This window comes from Fringilla coelebs (assembly GCF_963513975.1).
Source record: "Fringilla coelebs genome assembly, chromosome: 8".
NCBI lineage: Eukaryota > Metazoa > Chordata > Aves > Passeriformes > Fringillidae > Fringilla > Fringilla coelebs.
The window spans coordinates 1757878-1780771 of NC_140066.1; the positions used below are offsets into that span (position 1 = coordinate 1757878).

Below are 22894 nucleotides of genomic sequence, written 5' to 3' on the forward strand. Positions count from 1 at the left end.
GGAAGCTACATGCTGGCAACTGAGGATTCAGCCCTCAGTTTTTCAGACACATCTTTTCCCCAGAGTTCTGTTGAGGTGGAACTCTACTTTTTCACAGTTTAACTCAAGGAGGAACATCACAGGTGTGATTAAACCACACACCACACTAAGAGAGATTTTGCCAAGAGTCCTGAATACAACAGTTTCACAGTCAGTTGCAAAAGCCCTGGGGAGTGGGGTTGTTATCTCTGTCCAGAACAAAGACTGTTCCTTTACTTGATCCCCATTTGCTGAAGACAGTCTTAGGCTTTCCTGGATCAGATTATTCCTGGTGATTTTACCACCAGTGAAACCTCTCAGAAAGTGAAAACTCAGTTGCTCTTTGTGATCCCTGCATTTGGAGAGACAAGCAGCACGACTTCAGCACTTCAGTCAGACAGTAATGTCTCCTTCTGGAGTGCAATCACAACAGAGAGGTGAGAAGAAAACAGAACTGAAAAAAGACTGAACAGATGGGACTTTGGCAAGAATATCTCTGATCCCACACAAAACACAGCTACCTCCAAATTCTCTTTTAACCTACTTGTTGCTCTATTTCTCTTACAAGGACTATCCTCACTCAAAAGTGTATTTCTTTGATCTACACCTTCTTAATTCTGGGAACAATCAATATCTCTTACTAAGCTAGGAACTTTTCAAGACTAAAAAGTGGTTGTTTTCTTTTTTGGAGGGTTGGGGAGCAGAGGGCATGGAATGCCAATACTAAATTCTAACAACAAAAAGCCTTCTATCCAGAAACCCACTGAGAAAATGTTTAATCCAAATCAGACTTGAGAAACACATAAGAGAATTAGTTTGGTTCCAATTCAAAGTATCTTTGAAAACTGGTATTTTAGAGGGGGGCTGTGAGGAGTTGGGGAGATCACCTTTTCCATCACCTGCCCCAGCAGCAATGGCCACAATGCATTCTTGACAGAAGTCTGGCTCCTCTGTTTCTGGCTTGCTTCCTGTGAAGTACACTTCTCTATTTCCTCTGGCAGCTATTACAATACTTAATTATTCCTAACAGGAGAAGTTTAATCCAATTTAATCCTATTTGAGACCTGCTTCTTGTTCTACCCACCACTATGATGGAGAACAGATCTTCCATTCTTTGCAGCAGAACTGTATAGTAGCTGAAGGGGTTTATCACATGTCCCTTCATGCTCTCTTGACTGAATACTCCAAATCATTCTTGTAAGTCGTCATTTCTAGATTCTGATTTCTCCCAATGCCGTCCCTCAGGAAATCTCTGATTATTCTGTAACTTTAATGACACATTTCAATAGTGGGCATTATTCCTCTCGAGCCAAGGCCTCACCAGTGCTGACCAGAGTAAAACAATTTCAAGCACTGAAGTAGCTCCTGTGCCACTCCTTTTCTGTATCAGCATGCTGATGGTGCCCATACAGCCTGTGCTGAACTGCCCCTCCCCTCCCCCAGTCCCTCATGAGGCAGAACCAGGCACCCCATGTTTGCAAATCTCCCAGCTGCCAATCTGAAGTCTAGTTCTGTCCTACAACATGCCTGCAGTCTCCTCCTGCAATTCCAATCCTCAGCTCCACTAAGGTGCTGCCCTATGACCCATCCAGGAGAAGCTTCTGCCGGCTTTCATCTCCTGTTCTCCTGACTTGAGAGCGACAGCTCAGCTGCTACAAAGCTTGCCCCAAGACCTCACCCTCATTTCAGCATGTAATAAGGAAGTTCACCCTGCAGTTCACATTCCCTGCCATGCTCTCATTCACTATCCTCTAGCACCTCAGTCAAATCAGCACACATGAACAGGTCTATGTACAGTACCCATTTTATCCCTGTTTATTCAATTTAGGTCAACACAGTACCCAGAAAGACAGCCAATGTTACAAACACATCAAACCCCTGCTTTCTAAACACACTATAAAATACACAAAACAGGCATTCAGATTTCTTCCATAGTGTCTGCAGCTCCTCTGGCTCACAGGAAGAAACCCATGATGCTGACCCAGTGTACCACAAGCAGCCTGAACCAGCAGGATATTCTGGTGTCCTGGCAGAGCTCCCAGGTCAGACATGTCCCACAGCTCTCCCAACACCTCGTGGCCCTGCTCTGCAGGCCCCTGCACAGCCTGTGCTCTGCTGCCCTGGTGTGCAGCTCAGGAGCACAGAGGCACCTTGCAGCAAATGCTCATGCAGGCACCTTGCAAATCCTCTCTCATTCTGATATACTAAAGTTAGAGAAGTCATACAAGAACATGCGAAAATCAAATAGACAAGAAAAGTCACTGTGATTATAATAAAAGCTGAAAAGTCACTGTGATTATAATAAAAGCTAATTTACTTACCATGCATTTATCTATAGTTGCTGTGAAAATTGCTTTAACCAGTCCTAGCTGTGGGATGAGAATGAAATACATCTTCTGAAAGTTTATCAGAAGAAACAGGCATTAATGAAACACGTGGATTTTAAAAATAAATAAGAACATAGCAACTAGAAGTCTGTCATATTGTATATGTGTATTGAAGTGAAAAATTAAAATACAAATGTGCACAATGGAGACACTTAAAGAACTGCCATGGAAGAGTGTAACAGCACAGTACTTCTTCGTGGGCAGCATTAAAGAGATTTCTGTTTTGCTCCCCACCTAGAGAAACAGCAGACCCCAAAAGAACTGAGACACAGGTCCAGAAACACAAAGGAAAATCAGAAAAAGCATAAGGACTTTCACCTAGACAAGTTTGAAATCTCCTTTAGGACCACTATCCTGGCCAAATGGACTTTTCCAGAGGAAAAAGTTCTACACAACTGGACCAATTCCTATATTAATTAATGTCTGATTCCGCTTAAGGTGCTGATCTTGATGAAAGGTGGCATCAATTATGACAGGAGCAGATGTTTTTGTAACATCATCACCATCATTAACAACCACTTCGCAGGCTGCTATACACCCCAAACCACAGTGTAACTCACCATACTCTTCCTCAAGAGCTGTATCTGCAGCTGAGAGTCAAATGCAGCTGTGCAGGGGGACCATGGGATGTCAGAAAAGCCTGGCTGTGGTTTTTGAAACCCGCTGAGAATGAGCAGATGCCCAGCACCATGTACCAAAGTGAGGCTTGTACCCCACTGTCACATCCTGAGCCCCGATGGCACAATTACTTGGGACACCTCTGAGAGCACACCAAATTACATACTTTTCCAATACTCTGAAATCTTGATTTAGTAAATCCTCTCACCCTGATTTATAATAAGTGAGCGATGATCCAAAGCCTGGACTTGGGGGATTATCCAAGGACTAACAGTATCTTTGTCAATGAGAGTGAACATATCTGTCAGTCTCTCACTGTTAATTCAGGAGTCAGTTGAAAATATTATTTGATCAAACTATCCATAATGCTTTAAAGGCCTGTAACAGATCAAATCCAATACTGAGATGAGACATCAACCTTGAATTCTTACCATGGATTTGAACAGAGATACAGCAATGCATCACATTTAAGTAGGTGCCACAAAAATAGGAAATGCCTATGAAACTGGTAAGATACTAGCAATTAAAAGAACAAAGGAATGCTTTACAGTGACTAGTTTAAAGATCCCCATCCTATACTTTCAGCAAGATAATTTGGCAATAAGCAGCCAATAACATTAGGAATAAATATGTATATAATTCTCTAGTCTAAACATTCTTTTCAGTCCAAAGTCTACTCATGTGTACAGACAACACAAGCAACTGTTTAAGCTTCAGCCAAAAAACCAAAAAAAGTGTAGCAGGAAAACTGCTATGCTAAAATCTTTCTGCAAAAAGATTTTCACTTTAAAATAAATGTAAATTAAATGGAATTTCTGTTATTCAGCCCAGATTTATCTGTCAACAAGCTGCCAGTTCCTTAGTTGAGGCTACAAAAGCTGAAATCTACTGGAGGACCCAATTCCCCCTTTGGTGGCAATCAACATTAGATTTCCTCTGAACAAAGCACTTTGGGATCCCTTTTCTGACATCTGGTAAAAAACCTCTTTGCATGCCCTATTAACCAGTACATGAGAAAAGTACTTTACAGTTCAGAAAAACAGAGATGGTATTTTATAGTATAAACGTATCAGACTTCTTTTATATTTGTCACATCTATATAAACAGTATGGTAATGGTAGCATGGCATTTTTTGTAAGTAGGTCACTATAAATACTTGGAATTATATTACATTTCTCAAACCTGAAAACTAGGACCTCATCCTGCCAGTTGTGCCAGCAAACACTTCTGCAAATCTGAAAGAGCCAAAACTAGAGATTTTAACATAACCTCTAAACCAACTGGTTTCCAGAGCCTGTAATACCCCAGAGTTATGACATCTTCATGATTAACAGGGCTATCAGCACTGTCTGCTTAGGTGATGGAGGAGTCCACCTGTTTCACTGGAAATTAATCCTGACTATCATCCAGGAGCTCAATAATGGCTTACAGGTTAAAAACCTCCTAAAATGAGCCACTGGGCTGGCTGGTTTGACGAGTTCTTGCCAAGGGGAAGTATCCCAGAGGTTCTGAATACATCCTGAATTACTGAGGGAAAAAATGGACTTTCTGTGCACAATGGACCTCTTGCCAGATGAGCATTTCCCTTCCCTGCCAGCCAGGGCCAGTCTTTGAGGAGTCAGGACATGAGGTAAGGGGACAGCACCAAGAGCCTCTCTCTTTGTGCCCCTCTCAGCGCCTCTTCACTTGGTGTCTCAGTAACACCCAAGCCAAGCAATCCTTCATGCCCTGGCTTTGAAGACCCTGAGTCAGAGTGTTTTGCATTGGAAAGGTGGAACCACGTGTTTAATTTGGCATTTTTCCCCCTGAAACAAGAAGAGGTTGGTATCATGAAAAGAAATGTAGGAAAAGCAGGTCCCATCCAGACTTATGGCACCTTCATATCACAAAATATACAAGAAAAGTTTGAGTGATCCAGATGAAACAGGGCTCATGCTGGAGATGTGTTTTATTTTACTGTTGCACATTCTGTCCAAAGCAGTGCTGCAATGCTGAGCAAGGGAAAAGATAGCTGGCAGGGGCACTGTGAGTTGTTTAATTAAAAGAAGCTATGTCCTGGCCAGGGCTTTATGTTAAACAATTTGCTGTTTAAGCAACCACCTGTTCCATCAAGTTAGAGTTGGCTCTGATTGAGGAAAAAAATTAGAGACTAAGCTGAGAAGTATTCATAACTCTCCAACACTGAAGAAAAATAAAAAATTCGAAAGGACATACAGTTCTATCCATCAAAGCAGAAGATTCCATAAAATCAGTATAAAACACATTTGTGGAACATATTTTAGATGTTAGAAAACCCACTGAGCAGACACATTCCTGATCACAGAATGAAATGAAAGCAGATAAAGACTCTGCCAATCCTCATTCTACCACATGCACGCAACAGAGCTCTCAGGAGTGGGTGCTGAGCTGAGCCACACGTACAGAGGGACGGCCAGACAGCACCAACACACACAGCTGTGTCAGCAGCAGGGCTGCTTGAGCCACCCAGCCAAAGGAGACAAGGAAATGAACAAGCAGCTGTCCCACCAGCTCCCCTGATGCTGCACACAACTCAGTGGGTTATGGTCCCAGCACAGCAGGCAGACTGAAAAGGAGCCCGGGCCCAGGGGAATAACACTGGAGAGAAACATCAGTGAATTATACTGTGGCAAAGATTGCCACAGCCTGACACCCAGCACTGAGGCTCCCAAACACTCCTGCTCTCACTGCATTCGTTTTTTCCAGTTGGACACCTAGACAAGCTGAGCTTTTTAAAACCTTCTTATAACACGTGCACTTGTGCTGCTTTTCAGTGGAGGTCCCATCCCAGCAGCATCATCATGCTGCTCATCTTTTGGCTGAGCTGCAATTCCCTTACCTTCCTCAATTTACCCAGACAAGCTGCAGGAGCTAAAGCTTGCCTTGCCCTCCCCTGGAGATCTCTGCACTGTCCCTGTTCAGGCGCCATTTGTCACAGTGAGGGAAGTCTTGGGACTCTTAATGTAAGAATCAGCAAGCTCCAACTTTATTGATAAAGCACCAGACTTTTATACACAACAGGTAATAAGCTCATGCATATTCTGTAAGCTAAACAATCTATTGGTTATACTGCAATATCAGCTCTTCCTCATTCTTGAGAACTTACATTTCTGCTTCTCACGTCTCATCCTCATTATTGTTGTTGTACTACTGCTATGCTCAAGGACACAAGTTCTTGCAGGTGCAAGGAACTCAGATTAGCTGGGTTTGGTACTTTCCCAGCCTTGGGTCCGCTAATGAGAGAGGGTCAAAGTGACCTCTACCCTGTAACCATTCCTCCACACTGCACAGCTCACCCAGGCGTTCCTCCTGGGCTGGGAGCAGCACGGCAGTGCCAGTGCAGGAGGCACAGCAAATGCAGCACCAAGAACAAGCTGGCTGCTCAGGTGCACTAAAAATCCTACAGTCCAGAGACTCTGGCTGCTGCAGGGAAGCCAAGAGGTGATACAAAACAGCAGCACGGTGCTCAAACCTCTTCAGGAGTGGAAAGGAACAGAAAGGACAGGTAGATTAAGGATTGAGCCTAGAATGCTTTCAGGATTTGTTTGTTTGTTTGTCTGCCTCACTTGCTTTCAGACAGACAACATATGTGAAAACACCACATACTAATTGAATAAAACCCAGAAAATAAAGACTCTCAGAAACTGAAAACCCATTAGGCTGTATGTATAGCTCTTAAAGAATCAAAGATAATCTGTTAATGAAGAAGAAATGAACATATCAACAATTCAATACAAATCATCAGCCCAAGCAATTGCATTAGTTTCTCTGAATGGCAAATAACTTTTGCTCTTTAAAGCTTTTCTTTTTAAACAAACAAACAAATAAAAAAAAAGGATAAAGCGTGTTATTTATTCCAATTACATAACTACTTCTCAGAAAATGAATTTATTAGAGTGTTTTGAAAGCTCTACTGCAATTTTTACATTTACTCCAGAAAGTGAATGATGGCATGTACTGAAAAAGTTGGCTATCTAGGATGCTAAGTGGTTTGTCTTACAGATGCAAACCAAGCTTAAAATTAATTATTCCTCCTTTCCTTGCTGCACTCTCCTCAAGTTGCCACCTTATCTGTGGAGTAGTTCATGAGATAATCCTTTTCATCCCTTTTCTCAGTAACATCAAGAAAAGGGTTATCTCTGAGTACGGTGCTCTTCATAATTTTACTTTCTCTTAAACCATCAGTTATTAGTTTTATATAAGCCAACTTTCAACCATCCCTGTTTTGAGATTTAAAGCCGATGTGCACTGTAGAAACAGAGAAAGGCAGTGGGCTGGCAGTGCCAGCCTGGCACACAGCCCCTGTGAGCCCAGCGGGATCCAGGCAGCAGCTGCACGGCACAGGCAGCAGCGCAGGAGCTCCCTGGAGCCCTCGCCCTGCCCTGCAGGCAGGAGTGCCTTCTGCACAGAGCCACTGAGTGTCCTCAGACACCAGAGCCCAGCCTGGGCATTCCACTGGTGCCAGAACACCGCCTGCAGATGTGACCCGGCTGTGACACCTCAGGGAACCACAGACACGGTGACAGAAAATGCAAGGTACGAGCTGAACTGGCAGCAAAGCTACAAAGGACTGCTCTGTGCTGACTGTGAAGCAACAGCATTTTCTGGGGCAACCACTGCAGCATCAATCAATCTACAATTTCCTTTAAAGTCACTTCATTCTCAAGCCAGCCTTCGCTTACCACAGAAATTCATAGAAGTGAAATAAGTGCTTCAACAATCAGCAATTTGGCTGTCTCTCCTAAATCATGATGCTCAAATAATTATTTTATCGCACTTCTCTTCCAAATTCCACGTTTCCACTAAGTCCTCAAATAATCCTAGGAAAAAGCAATATTTTCTGGGCAGTACTTGGCCTTCCCCAGACCTGTTTCCTGCCAATGCCAGATGCAGAGTGCAGATACAATCAAAAACTTTGTGGAAGGCAAATTGCAAGTGAGGCCCAGTGCCTGCAGAGGCACAGTCTTCTAATAAATCCTGGGTGACCAAAGGCAGCTGCCTGACTCAGGAGCAGTGCCGCAGACTCAGGGCATAACAGGGAGAAGTGAGCAGCACTGAAATCCACATAAACTTCCTTTTTATAAATCTCTGTGCTTGTAAAATCAAATAGGAGTTACAGAACGTGTTGCTAAGGTTCATGAGGTTGGAGAATTTTTTTTCTGTACAAGTGTAAAATCCATTGCTAGAAAACAAACATGTCCCATTCCAGTGAACTTCACCAGCTCTGGGGTAAGAGGTCTTTCATGGGGAATTTTCCAGTGTAAGTTTGAGACTGGCAGATTTCTGCACCAGCCACCTGCATCTTTGGGTAGCTCAGCTGAATAGTTCTCTGTTCATCTATTTTTAATGTGCAGAGCACATTACCAAAAGGAACAAAACGATAAACAGCAAACTATTCTTTTAAAAGGCAGAAAACATCTCTGTCACACAAAGTTCTATCAAATATTTCTCTCTTATTCTAAATCCCCCTAAAGAACTTCTGCTGAAATATTTAGAAAGAAGGTTTGTAATTAGATGTGACCTCTGTTTGACATCTGATTATGAAATTTGGTCAGATTTTCGGCCACCTGCTGCGCATATTAAACAACACAAACCCAGATTTTGAAAAAGGAGTCCTAGAGATTCATTTTGCTTTAGTCATTCTTATGCAAATTCTTGTAGCCAAAGTTTAACACAAAGCAAATGGCCTTAGAGAGGGGTTTGTAAGGACAGAACCACCCCTGCCTCCAAACCCCTGACACCCCACAGGTGCCATCAGAGCCCTACATATGGCACAAGCCAGAGCCTGCACCTGGTTTTTGATTGCTATGTTCAGAGAGAGTGCAGAAATGCCTAAGGAACTTGAAAGGGAAAAAACGGGTTCCATGCCACATCCTGATGCATGACACACACCAGACACTGATCTGCCCAAGCAGCCAGATGATAACAAACAACTGACATAGGGATTATCTACATTCTGTCCTGGCAACTTAATTAAGTCATTTAATTAGTAAAAGCCAGCAAGTATCACACTGGCACTGTTAGTAACTCCATCTATTGTTGCTGGATTACCTTTTTTGTCTGTGTTTAATGTCTGAGATGAGATGTGATGATCCTTTGTGACCACTATCCTGCTAATGGCATGGTTTGGCCTGAGCAATGGAACCAATCCTTGAAATTATTCTCCAGGTACTCAGAATTGGTCAAAAAGACATGGATGGATTTTTTGCAACGGAAAATTGCAATTAACTAAATTAATTTAAAAAAGAAAAAGAAGAAGATATACACCCTATCTCACTAAGAAGTCTGGAACAGTTGGATTAGACTGCAATTTCTCATTAAAATTTCAATACACTATTGGCATTTTACAGATTTAATCAACATTTCAAAAATCAATTTTGATAATCCATATTGTTGAAGGTTTAATTACTAAGACAGCATGTGACAAAAACCAGTTAGAACAAAATATTCTAATTCAAAATGAAAATATGTCAAAAATGTCAAAAGTCCTTAATTGTTTTTTCATTCTAATCCACACCAACATTTCTCAGATTCTTGAATTTCCATCTAAGTGGAAGTTTATGTTCCATCATCAGGGTCTGCCTAGAGCTAGCTAAGGTAGGGCAGGAGGCCTCGGAGTGCAAATTTCTCCTTTTGCAAAGCAGCACTATCTTATTATCTTTAACATGCACAGACCCATTAACACAGGTGGCTCGCACATCATCTCATCCCTCTCAAGCTCAGAGGGAAATCCTTTTTTAGTGCAGTCCTGCCCACCTTGCACCTGCAGGCAGGAGATCCCAACCCCAGGCACACAGCCCAGGAACATCCCTGAGTGCCCCTGCACTTCCCTGCTCCCTGCACACAGCTGGGCCGAGCCCTGAGCCCTCCAAGCTTGTCCTGTTTGCCACAGAATTCCCTCTCTTGTTCACAGAGCAAGTGAGACCTCTGAACAGAAACACATCCTGCCTTGTAAATTCTGTGGAAGTTTCCCTACAGCATTACATAAACCAAATGTATTTACTACATTGTCTGTACTATTATCATTTGTTTCAGAAGAATTCAGACTCCATTCTCCTTTTCCACACCAGAGCTGCTAGAAGCACTGCCAGTGCTGTTCCCATTTGGTGTGTTCCCCACGTCCTGTGGGCTCTTGCTAGACATGGGGGGTTTAATACTGCTTAACATCTCAGGCTACCATCCTCTGCCTACTCACAGTACCAAAAATACTGCAAGCAGCTTCTTCTATCACACAGCAACCTGACCCCATTTTCACCTGAAGGACACATGGTGATCCAAAACAGCTGTGCAGCCAGAGCTATTATTGCTCTCTCCACAGCTGAAGTAAGAAAACAAACTTATTTGTATGGGTTCTAGGGAGGATCAAAGGGACTGGGTGCAACTGGCTGGCTCTAAAGAAATACCCCAACCAGTATGCCCTTCTCTCGTTGCTCAGGATTTCTTTAAAGAGGAAATGCACTTCACCTGTACAAATCTGAAAGGAAAACCACTGGCACCAAGGGGTGAGTAGGATGGGGCTTAAAGCACCCCTTGTCAAAAAGGCCACAAAGAGTCAGGACAGCTCAGAGAGGCAGTGAGGACAGCCCAGAGAAGCAGACAGGCAGAGAGGACAGCCCAGAAAGGCAGGACAGCCCAGAGAGGCAGTGAGGACAGCCCAGAGAGCCAGGACAGGTCAGAGAGACAGGATAGCCCAAAGAGGCAGAGAGGCCAGAGAGACAGTGTTATAAATAAGAAGCTTGACTAGGCCAATGTTCAAGCAACAATCAATTTATTTATTAATTATGGTAAAGTATGAGCAAAACAGCACTGGGTACAGTGAAGGCAGTTTTCCCTCCAACTGCACCCCGATATTTGGGCTTACAGCTATTTATAGGGGTACTCAGAAGCTCTCTCAGCAGTTTCTATTTCTACTTGTTTACATCACAATTCTATACACTATTGTGATTTAGTTTTTATCAGGATGTGTCCCAAAAAGGAGGATCCCCAGATGGTGGTGGCAGCCCCCGAGATGTTGGTCCAGTTTCTGCAAGAACAATGACGAATCCCATCTGGTGAAGTCCAGCTCCCCAGATGTGGGTCCCCCTTGATATTACAATGACTATAAATCTCACAGCAGTGATGTCCAGCTTCCCTTGGTGGAGTTGTAAATCCTTGAGAGGATGTCCATCTTCCTTTCTCAAGCTGTTTTTCTCAGTTTTGTTAAGGAGTGAGATAAGCACATTTCCTTTCTATACATTCCAAAGCTATAGTTTCAAGGATACAAACAATATTTTAAAATTAAACTTCAAAAGGTTATTATTGCAGCACTCTTTAAGGCCTGACTACAAGCAAAGAGCAACATCCTGAATGCTGTAATTCAAATGCTCCTAAATCAATCCAGGTTAATTGCAAACACAGGCTGGTTCAGAGGCCTCTTCCATGCTTTACTCTCCTCAGTTATTATTAGAATTTGCAGTCGTCCCATGGTCGGTGTGCACACACATGGCAATCACAAACACACACATTGCATTTCTGTGCCAGACACCAAACACAGCTTTGTATTTCACAGCAGGCCAGCCCAGGGAGCCAGGCCAGCCCAGGGAGGCAGCCAGGCCAGCCCAGGGAGGCAGCCAGGCCTGTGGCTCGGTGCGGTCGCAGCCGCGGCGCCGTGCAGGACAGCAGGGAGCTGTGCCCGGGCACGGCCGCCAGGGCAGGGCAGGGCAGGGCAGGGCAGCACCCCGCTCATCTCCGAGCAGCCACAGGGCTTCACAAGAACTGCTTTGGGACTGTCGCTTCATATTTAGAATGCCTGGCCTACAATTTAGAGGAGTTCATATTAAATTGACCAAGTAATGCTTTCCTGCCCTGAGAAATTTGTAGTCCTAAAGGGAGGAACTGTTTAGTTTTGGACACTTTGATACACGAACAGCCAGCCTGAGTGCCATACAAATGTCATAGCAGCACATGCACGACAGAAATATTTTTTTTAACAAGTGCAAATAGTAAAACATCTTAGAAATAAAAAAATTTGGCATATACTGCTTGGGAATGGAACAGAGCTTTTTCCCTCAAGAATTGCACAGCGATAAAATATAGCATGAAGGGAAATTAGTTAAAAAAAAGAAAACTTTTTCATTAGCATAAATATCAAACAACGTATGTGCAGGATGTGATGGCTAAGGAAAAGAAACAATCTATTATTACTTCCATCACATCAGCAAACAACAAATTTTTATCAGTCAGGGATATGCAGTAACCCTATCAGTAACCCTATTATGAACCTTTACTGAGAAGTGAATGATCAATATATCCCACATTCCCCATCCATGAAATTTATAAATTATATTAAGCTCTGCTCTTGCTTTTCAAGCTGTATCTGGTATTACTCTTCTTTTGTAATATCATTCCATTTTTAACCAACATCTTTTTTAAATTTACTTAAATAATTACACAGAGCCCATTCACTAATGTAATCAGAAATACTTCACTCAGAAGGATTTTATGAAATTATACTAAATAAACAAAACAAACACTGCCCATTTCATGGTAAAGTCCAAGAACCAAGTCTGACAAAGCAGTATTTTATTTAAACATTAAACGTAAACTTCACTTTTCTTTTAGATATATTCTTCTCAATTAATTTTTTTTTTATTTTCAGTTAGAATTTTTTTGTTTAAATTCTTCTGTGTTTTGAGTTGTTTCTCTCAATATCCATTAGGAAGTCCCTTCTCTCTGTGTGAACATATCATTTCTCCTACACTGACAATGAACAAGCACTCAATTCCAGGAGAGCCTCTGCCAAAACTGCAGTAGCATTTTGGCACCATTCAAAGGGTTTTTTTAAGATGTATGAAAATGCTCTTGTTCCAACAATTAGAAAATATCAATATGCTAGTTATTTAACTGAAGAGCAATGGTAGCTATATGGCAAATTGGTCTTTTGCCTATTTAAATTATTCTTTGGAAAGATTATCATCCACTCTTCTTTGAACAACACAAACCCACCCCAGAGAACAAAGGAAGGATGAGAGAAGAAAACCTGGAATTCTGTGCAGCATACATTACATTTTCAATGAGAACAGCTGCATCACAGCGCAAAATAGACTTCAAATAGAAAACACTTCCTGCAATAAACAAACCATTTTAGTTTTAGCCAATTATTAAATCCCAAGGGAATCTGTATCCTTCAACTAATTTAAAGATTTGCATGCAAAACTCAGCATGTGGGGCACATTTGGATTTGAGTCAGGTACTTTAAGGGACTTTGAGACCATAAAAATCAGCAAATGGATTAAAGCAGATTCAGTACAGGCTTTCCATCTCTGACAGGTATGCCTGGATTAGTCACTGGAATAATATTACTCACAGTTTAAACTGATGTAAGCTGTGAGCATTAGATTTTTAAATAATTTGAGAACACTGTGCACAAAGCAACACCACTCCATAGAAACAAATTGTTTAAAATGTAAAGAGGAATTTCTATTGCAGCACGCCTGGGACTGAAATCAAAACCCCATGATTAACATCCTCATTGTTCAGGAGTAGTTTCCTGTGCCCAAAGAGGCACTTGGATGTTCTGCCTTTAAATGATCTGCACACAGCAGACAGCTCGAGGTGGGCTTGGGCTCAGCACAGCACCAGGAAATGCAGCAGGACACAGGGCTACCAGAGCAGGGGAACTGAGGGATGGGGGGAGGTATTGTTTGTAGTTTTAAACCCTTCCTATGTGTGTTCTGACACACTTGCTATGGCCCTGGGACTTGAGATTACATGGGACTATCCCTGATGCTGTGTCACTGACCACTGAATGCCTCAGATTCCCTGGCACTCAGCTGGGAGTGCTGCAACAGCAGCAGGGCAATGTGACTGCACCCTCCTGCAGCAGCTGAAGAACATCCTGCCTGACACATGCCAAGCTAATAAAATCAAGCATGGCTGCATCTGCAGCAAGGGCTTTGGCAGCACACCTCTGCTGAGCCAGTGTCGTGGCTTCAGCTACCAGAACACTGTGGGCAGGATTCTGTCAGCTGCAGATGTGACAGGAAAATCTGTCCTCCAGAAATGGCAGGAGAAAAACATCGAAAACATCAGCTTTTAGTTAGGTTTTGTGGGTTTTTTTTTTAATTGGTAGCCCATTTTAATCTCCAGATGCCTGTAATGCAGAATACAAATGAAATACATAGTTTGTCCTCAGCTCAGTTTCTACACACTAAATTTCGGGAAAATCAAGCTAGCAGAGTAAATAAGGCCTCCTCCTCCTGGCTCTCAGACACAAGTCCCTCTTCCCTTCAGAACTGTAAATCTTGTGGCCCTGGCTTATGACATCCCAGAGAAGCCCACTTTGTCCAAACACATGAAGGTGTGATCAGCTCACTCCTTCAGGCAAGCCACAGCTCATGCAGCACTTGGCAGGATCAGCTCTGGACAGCCCAGAACCACAATCTCAGTCAATGCAGCAGCAAAACTGCTTCAGTATTAAGGGCTGACAACTAATACTCAAAACTCAGCACCACAGAGTGTGGTTTCACTGCCTGTCTCAGCACCACCAGACTCTCCTGTACCTCAAAGCCTCTTTTGGGATATAGCACTTAAGGGAAGAGAGCATCAGGGCATCTCAGTGAAAAGCAGCCAAAGAGACAGTGCAGACTGCAAAGAAAGCAAAGGTGAATGAGATAATAGACTAATGGCAGCCAACATCAATAGAACTGGAAGATTAAGAGCTTACACAAATTATTAATATGGTCAATAATGAGAAGGATTCTTCCTCCCTAAGACAGAAATAGAAGGAAAACTATAAAACAAAGCAAGTAAGAAAGGTTAAGATTTGGAAGGTAAGAAAGGGCAAATCATAAAAAGGACGATGTTGACATCATCAGTTCATCAAGTTCCTTGGTATTTCCTAAACCCCCTCTTACTGGGGGTTTTAATAACTTCAGCTTTCACTAAATTTAGAACTTAGCCTTCATAGTAAAATGCACAAACGACATCAAATTTCCCAACTGTTCATAGACCAAAAAGCAAAGAACCAGCTAAAGATTGTATCAATAAAAATACTTTCCTCTTCTTAAGGTAAACTCATGACCTGTGGAGTCTGAGTTGTGGCTCTGAACACTCAGAGTAGCTAATACTTCAGCTTCTGGTTCATTCAGTGCTGTTTATTCTGCTGCTGCTTTATTTCTCTGTAAACAAGGCTGATGAAAAGTAATGAGATTGCCCGTTATAGTACTTAGGGGATATGAAAATTGCCTGTTACATTAAAATAATTAGAGAAGAAAATAAGATCATATTAACTGCACTCTACAGAAGCCTACCCAAGGTATGCAAACCCATCCTCTGAGGATCACAAAAAATTCTACTTAGAGCCCACTGACGGCCCAAAAAGTTCAACTATCAACCAAAAGAGGAACAATTAATAAAAATCTGTGACGATAACTGCAGTTGGTGTTGTAAATGAGCGGATATTGCAGCTGGCAGTCCACAGTGGGTTTTGCTCATTATGAGAAACACCCCTGATTACCAAGTACAGATCTTGCTCTCCACAACACCAAGTGTGCCCCTGGGTTTGGGAAGACTTGCTGCACAAGCAGGCCCCAGGCTCTTTAACTGAACAAGGCACCCTGATGTCCAACTAAGCCTGGCTTGGACAACTTTTGAGGAGCTTTAAATCACTGTTTGTTCTACTTCATGACACAGAGATTTTGATTTAAGGGAGACAGACCTCCCCTAACCATGAAACATATCTATAATGTAAATCCAATGAATTTCATTGGTTTTCTTCTTAGCATTCTAGAACTTTCAGAGTGGACAGGAAGGGGGTGCAAGGACCTCTCCCCGGGCCTGTCCACGTGTGTGCATGTACAATACACACACATGACCCACATATGTGCCTTAAACACACATTCTCTGAGACATCTCTACAAATTCACTTTTCAAAGGTGTCTTTTTTAATGTGCTTTCATTCATACAATTCCCTCATATTTCACGAGAATCTATTGACTGCTAAACAGAGAATTATAACTAAGACACAGCATGATGCTCAGGTTCTCCAAGCTGCAACAAACCTTACAAAGCCAAAAGACAGCTGCCTTCTTCTACCTGCAGCAAAAGCTTGCTAGGCAATACTTCCATTTGAGTCCATTATTTATCCAGCATCTAAAGTAAAAGCTTTATCTGTGCTGATTCACTTTTAGTCCCACAAAGTTCAGCGCTGTTGTTTTTAAATGATACCTCGGTAATTATGCCTGCAGAGCCTATCTGATAAACATCCAATTTTGCATACAAATTAAAAACAAATGAGAAGCCTAAAAAGGTTAGTGCTCAGTTAGATATGGATCTAATTGTAATAACATTTTAGAGCTACTATAGGATAATGTACACTTCTATTAAATATTATGAACCATATTTTAAGCAACTGAATGGATTAATCTTTATTTAGTCACACACTCTCACACCTACTTCCTTAATTCACTTTACTACATTAGAACTTGAAGGACTGCTATTAAAAAGAAACAAAAATCCAAAGCTGCAGGTTGTTCAAATTAAAAACAAAACAAAACAAAACCAACCAACAAATAAAAACCTACACAACCAAAGGAATCCACACAGACAAATTTTTTTAAAAAAAGAAGCAAGGCGATATTTACTTAGGCAGAAGAGTATTTATAACTTGTTCATTTTTCTAACATTATTAGCAAGCATAAGTGTCTAACTGAAAAAATGTAATACATACTCTTTTCAGAGTCAAGCAGGCAATTAGAGCTAATCAAGACACAAGTTCTCATCTTACAAATGTCACATTCTTTGCAGGAAGGAAAGATCTTAAGTAAATATCACCCTGTACAAATTTTAGGAAAATTAACAACATGAAAGACAAAATGCCCAGCAACTAGGAAACCATGGCTCATTATGTGTTAGCCTAAACTCTAGTGAACTGAATCAGTGGAATACAAAACCTTTTCCTTCTGATTTCTCCTCTTCATTACCATCTTCTTAAAATGAAGAAGAAAGGGCTCGGCAGCTGTTAGCAGCTGTTCACTCTGGCATTTCAAAAACTGGTAAAGGTGACTCTCAAAATTAGTATGTGCAAATTGCTGAGAATTTTTTTTCAATTCCTTCTACTTTAAGATATCAAGTCTACACAGACATAACAAAAAAAAAAAATAGCCCTGTTTTCCCATGGAACCTATCTGTGCTTGGTTGAATGCTCTCTATACTCTCTTCCAATCCTCAGAATATACCACTTTACTGTTCAAGTGGCCAAAGCTTCAGAAGTTCTGGTCTTTGCTTGTCAAGGTGATTTTTACTTTTTAACACCACCTTCCCTTTCCCAGGCAATGTGCTGCATCATAAATTACTGAAAAGTCATGCTGAACACAGAACAGGAAAGATTACTGTTACAAATGGACTATAATTCTAATCATGCACTTAGTAAAGATTTTTTTAGTATCAATATAAGTCTGGGGCATTCAGTCACTGAAAGAACTGAAGTCCAGACACAGCAGCTACTCCAGTAAGAGATTATTTTGTTTGTACTGCCATGGAGACAATGGGTCCTCCCCTTGAGAGTGACTCAAGAGATGGTTTAAAAGCTTTGTAAGGATTTCAGGTTCCTCATCTGCCCTTTGCTTCCTCACTCTGGTCTCCCTGTGCCAGGAATGTGCCACTGAGTCTGACCCAGCAGCGAAGGCTGGGCACAAAGCACCTGTTTGGATTCAGCTGCATTGTTCCTCACTGTGTGGGACCCCAAGTTAACCACAGATGAACATGTCAGAATAGAAAAATTGCCAAAGCCAAGCAGGACACATGAAACATCCCACAACTATGTAGCAGAAAAAAAGCAAGAGTTCCTCAGTACTGAAAAATCATACATCTGGCCAGGTGTGCCCTTTGAAGAGAAAACACAATTCTCCCTCACCAAGAGGCCATTAACATTTGTGTGAAGAACAATTTTGCTGGTCAGTGAAAGCTATTCTTGCTGCTTATACTTTTGATAGGTTTTTAATTACAGCCTGAACTGAGCAGAAAATGAGTTTGAGAGAAGCAAGGAAAAGCCTGAAATAATCTTTCCCTTTGCACTGAACTCCTCTGTGGCCCTGGCAGGAAAATTGGTGGAGTTGATGCCTGTCCTTGGGACATCTCGTGCCAAAGCTCTCAGCAGCTGATCCAACAATCCACTGCCCTTTCCCAGGCCTTCAGCACTGGGACTTGGAAAGGCTGAAATATGTAAACATGAAAGAACCACCTAAGAATTGAGAAGTCTGAAGGAAAACAGAGGCCTTTAGGAGTGACTAGAGATTCCTGCAGCCATCTTTTATCAGCACTTTCAAGAGACAACAATTCAGCCCAAAGCACTCACTGCCTTACAGTGTGGCCTCCTCTCAAGTAGGCAAATTACCACAAAAAGTAACTTCTGGTAACTGTACCCCCACAGCTGAATTAATTCTTGGTAGGGGAGCCAGAAGGGTCTGAACTCTAAATCCACGACCATCACAAATTGGCTGTAACAGATTTATCTGTTCTTTTAACAAAAGTTTCAGTATCTCCCTTATTTCACAGCACAGCAGTTTTAAGTAAGTAAGTGCTTGAAAAAGCAGACAATGAAAGAAAAGGGACAAGATGATAATCAGATAGGTATTTTCTTTCCATAACTGGCTATCAGACAGCTCTAGGGCATTCTAGAGAGAAATTAAGGGACTTGTTATATGCAAACTTGCCTAAATTACAGGGAAAACTTAAAAGCAGGGGTAGAGAGGCAGGAGACACAAATGTAGGTACAAAACATTAGCCCTGTCCTAAGACTCCTTAAGGAAAAAAGGTCCCAGAGACAAACTGATGGATGGTGAAGTATCAGGTTTGTTTGAAGTTCATTTGAAATAACAAGAATGTTCCCATGGCCACAAATAAAGCATTTCATTTTGATTTGTGTCCATAAAAGCTGTATCGTTCCCTGGTATGCATTATAAGGGCTTGCTCCTTTTTTTAATTGAAGGCAACAGCAAAGTTGAATGTGAAACAGATGAAATTCTCACATATTGAGCATATGCTGATATACCACATTCCCATGCCTATTCTGTATATGACACTCTCATGGCACTGTCATTCTGTACATTTTCAGAATGACACAGCTTTATCACTTCTATTGCTTCCACCCTTCAGCTCATTTTATTCTCCTGTTTCAGTGTGGTTTATGTTCATCCCTCCTCTTCATGATCATCTGTTTTTCAGCTCTGTCATCTTCATGGAAAACATTCCATTGCCCTATTGTAATTTCCCATCACAACATTCTCAAGCCACCCAGAACTGTGGCTGTCCCTTTATGCCTTTGTTTTCCAAGTTTTCATTCTCAAGAGTCTATGGCTGAGTCTTGAAATTGCCCCAAGAGGTTTGAGGTTTGTCCATGAAATTATACAATACACCAAAATCCTTAGGATGAAAATATTGCCACTAATTCTAAATACAATACATTCAGAAAAAAATGCAATTTTGTGACTTATGAAAGTGCAGCCAAGGTGAAGCAATCAGACAGGAACACAGGCACAACAGTAGAAGCTTAATAAATGCTGTAAGGCCTTTGCAAGAACCTTTCCCACCTTTGCCAACTGCTGGGATATTCATCTGGAGCTATGAGCATTCCTCCCCAGCCAGTCCACATCTGTTGAGAAGTACATACACTTCTGCAGCCTAGAGAAAAAAAGCCACAGATCCCGGTAATTGCTACAGAGATAGCAGACCCAAATTATCTGCCTCCTTTTTTTAAAAGAAAAAAAAGGAGATTTCCTTTTAGTCTGTGGTAACCTTTCAACTGCCAGTGATGATCAAAAGAAAAACGAAGAAAAAAAAATTAACATTCCAAACTGGACTACAGTCTTTTCAGGACTGAACACAATTATTTATAAAAATATTCTGGTTTGCCATACAGTTTTGTAAGTACAAACTTTTAGCTGTATTTTCTGTGTAAAGCAAGTCTAGAGTTTTACACTTCCTGACTGAAAAGATAGAGGGTTGCCAGAACTTCCCCCTCACTGCACAGAAATGTAATACTATGCAATGAAATTCAGCCTGCAGAACAGATGCCTCCTTGAATAGAAACTGCAATGTGAAGGCTTCTGAACTGTAAATCTAAGATAAACGGGTTCCTGATGCTCATCTGAACCTGAACTCCAGACAATATGAAGCTCACACATTAAACACTGCTGTGGGTTTTACTCCAGAATTGCTGTCAGAGATGAGAACTATTACAATGGCTGTGATGGTATATTAGATGATTTATTAATTTCAACAAACAGGAAGTTCTTCCTAATTAGAAATGTTACTGAGACACAACCCAGAAGGAATGAAAACAGGAAGGAAAGCTGCAAAGGAGGAGAGACAAATAGGGATGTTCCCTGTTTAGTTACAATGCCAGGAGGGCTGAGGTCTCCTTCCCCAGGCACTACAAGAGCAGGAACCCCCTCACCTGTATTTCCAAGAAGACCAAACATATCACACTCACTGACAAATTCAAGCCACTCACTGGAAAAAGCATTTACATTTAACGTGCAATATTTCCTGACACAGTGATTATAGCTGAGGTTAATTACATTCTAAAGATAATGTCACTTGAATCACATCTTCATCTTCTCAAACACATCCAAGCATACACGTAGCCCTGGGCCTCGAGCCCCAAGGCGGTGGCAGTCAGGGTTAAAACATCCTGGAGAAGAGCAGGGTTAGGGTGGAGAGGAGAGGCAGAGGGACACAGAGCAGACAGCCTGGTTTTCCAACACACACTTCAGGCAAGCACCATTTGCTAATGTCATTTGGTAACTGCTGCTTTTCCCCTCTGTTTTTGCCCCAGATCCCACTGTCCATGAACGTGTCAACATTCCTGGCCTACGAGCAGCCCACGCTGAGCTACTGCGGGGTGCACCACGAGCTGCTGGCCCACAAGCCCTACGAGGCCAGCAGGCAGGAGGAGGCCATGGACACGGGCCTGGAGGCTGAGCTGGACCTGAGCACCATCACCACGGCGGCACGGAGCAAGGAGCACGGGCAGCAGCTGCCCTAGGGGCTCCTGGAGCAGGGAGCAAGGACAGCAGCTGCCCTAGGGGCTCCTGAGCAGGGAGCAGGGACAGCAGCTGCCCTTGGGGCTCCTGAGCAGGGAGCACCAGCTGCCCTTGGGGCTCCTGAGCAGGGACAGCAGCTGCCCTAGGGGCTCCTGAGCAGGGACAGCAGCTGCCCTTGGGGCTCCTGAGCAGGGAGCACCAGCTGCCCTTGGGGCTCCTGGAGCAGGGACAGCAGCTGCCCTTGGGGCTCCTGGAGCAGGGAGCATCAGCTGCCCTAGGGGCTCCTGAGCAGGGAGCACCAGCTGCCCTAGAAGCTCCTGAGCAGGGACAGCAGCTGCCCTAGGGGCTCCTGAGCAGGGGCTGCAGCCAAACCCTGGGTGAAGCTATGGACACAGTGAGCAGGCAGTTCTGTGGAGTGTGGGATCCCTGTGCAAATGAAAAGTCAATCACAAAGATTAATTGTTTCCAGTCTACAATTTGTAATTAGTTCAGTTGTGCAGTATTTTTTTGACTTCAGAGTATGACCCTTGAAAGTGAATCTTTTTCAAAACTCATCCTACCTACCTGTATAAACTGTACAGATGTAATGTATTTTTCATATTGTAAAGTTTCAATTACCAAGAACAACTGGTATGTACAGTGCCATAATTTAATTACATCTTACTTTACAAGCTTCAGTTTCTAAAGCTTCAAATTAACAAAAGTTATTTCTTGTGTTATTAAGTTACTCTGTTTTGTAGGGATCATTTTGTTACTGCTTTTGTGCCCAGACGACTTTAATCTAAAATTCTGTCCTTTGCAGAATATGCACCATTTTTACTGTGTTTAATGTGTAGAATTTTATCTACTGGTTCCAGAGGGAGGGTTAAACTATACAAACCTCTAAGAAATTCTTGAAATATACAGCCAAGTTTTCCTAGAAATGAAAATTAAAAAAAAAATTAATTCTTCTCAAACTTACCTGTTGCCTTGAAATACAGCCTGATTTTTAACAACAAAGCTTGGTTATGCAACTGTTAGTCAAGGCTGATGATATTTTATTAAGTCTCACTGCTCTGCAAGGCAGTACAGGACAGGAGACTTCAACAGGCAGCTACAAAATCTGCTGTGAAAGTCTGCCAAATCAGGCATTTGTATTTCTGCTTAAAGACAAAGGGGTCCAAAACCTGCTGCTGTCACAGGCAGCTGCTGACAGAAGTGGCAACAGAAACAAATCCTTATACTACTCCTAGAATGTAAAATGTCACTCAAAAGAAACATCCACTTCCGGAAAAATCTAGTAATTTGGAAAAAATGCTAAAAGTTTACAGCCCTTTAACATTATGATAAAGCAAACAAAGAAAAAAGCCCAAAACCTTTAAAGAAAAAAAAATAATGTAGTATTAAGTCTTTAATAATTACTACATTGCTTATTTGTCTGTCATTTAATATCTGGATTGAAGCATTCTTATACCCCATTCTTTTGTTTTAAATCTTCAAGACTACTCAACACTGTATGAGAATAACTTTTTATACCACTACACACTACCCTGTAATCATAAAAGATTACAGAAATTAGGAAGACATTATATCATGCTGACTCTGTGAAAAACAAAATGGGAACACAAGCCTTCCAAAATATAGGAAAAAAAGTTTCATATGGTGAAGCAACTTTTTTATAATAAAGAGAAATTATATAACCACAAATCTATTTTTCTGGATCTTTACCCTACCATATTTTCATGTAGCTTCAAAGCAGAAGACTGAATTTTAAAATTACAGGGCAATTGTTTGTACAAAACAAGGTGAACAGAATGAAAATTAGCTTCAAAAATTGGTAACAAATCAATC

General features: G+C 41.9%; 2 protein-coding genes across 7 annotated transcripts in view; one reads left to right on the plus strand and one right to left on the minus strand.

The window, feature by feature from the left end:
• LRRTM3 (leucine rich repeat transmembrane neuronal 3) overlaps positions 1-21066 on the plus strand; it is a gene marked incomplete at its 3' end in the record, with an annotated part of 78359 nt that extends 57293 nt beyond the window's left edge. The window contains exon 2 of the mRNA XM_084210856.1: positions 20857-21066. Coding sequence (XP_084066982.1) covers positions 20857-21066 — 210 coding nt within the window. The remainder of the gene's footprint in view (positions 1-20856) is intronic.
• Positions 1-22894, minus strand: part of CTNNA3 (catenin alpha 3) — a 418277-nt gene that overhangs the window by 280669 nt on the left and 114714 nt on the right. Inside the window, exon 8 of one of the 6 annotated variants that reach the window (XM_084210855.1) lies at positions 10841-11834. The exons of the other annotated variants lie outside the window; for them this stretch is intronic. Within the exon in view, the coding sequence (XP_084066981.1) occupies positions 11787-11834 (48 nt within the window). The 3' untranslated portion in view covers positions 10841-11786. Of the gene's footprint in view, positions 1-10840; positions 11835-22894 lie in introns of those variants that run through there. 6 annotated transcript variants of the gene reach the window in all.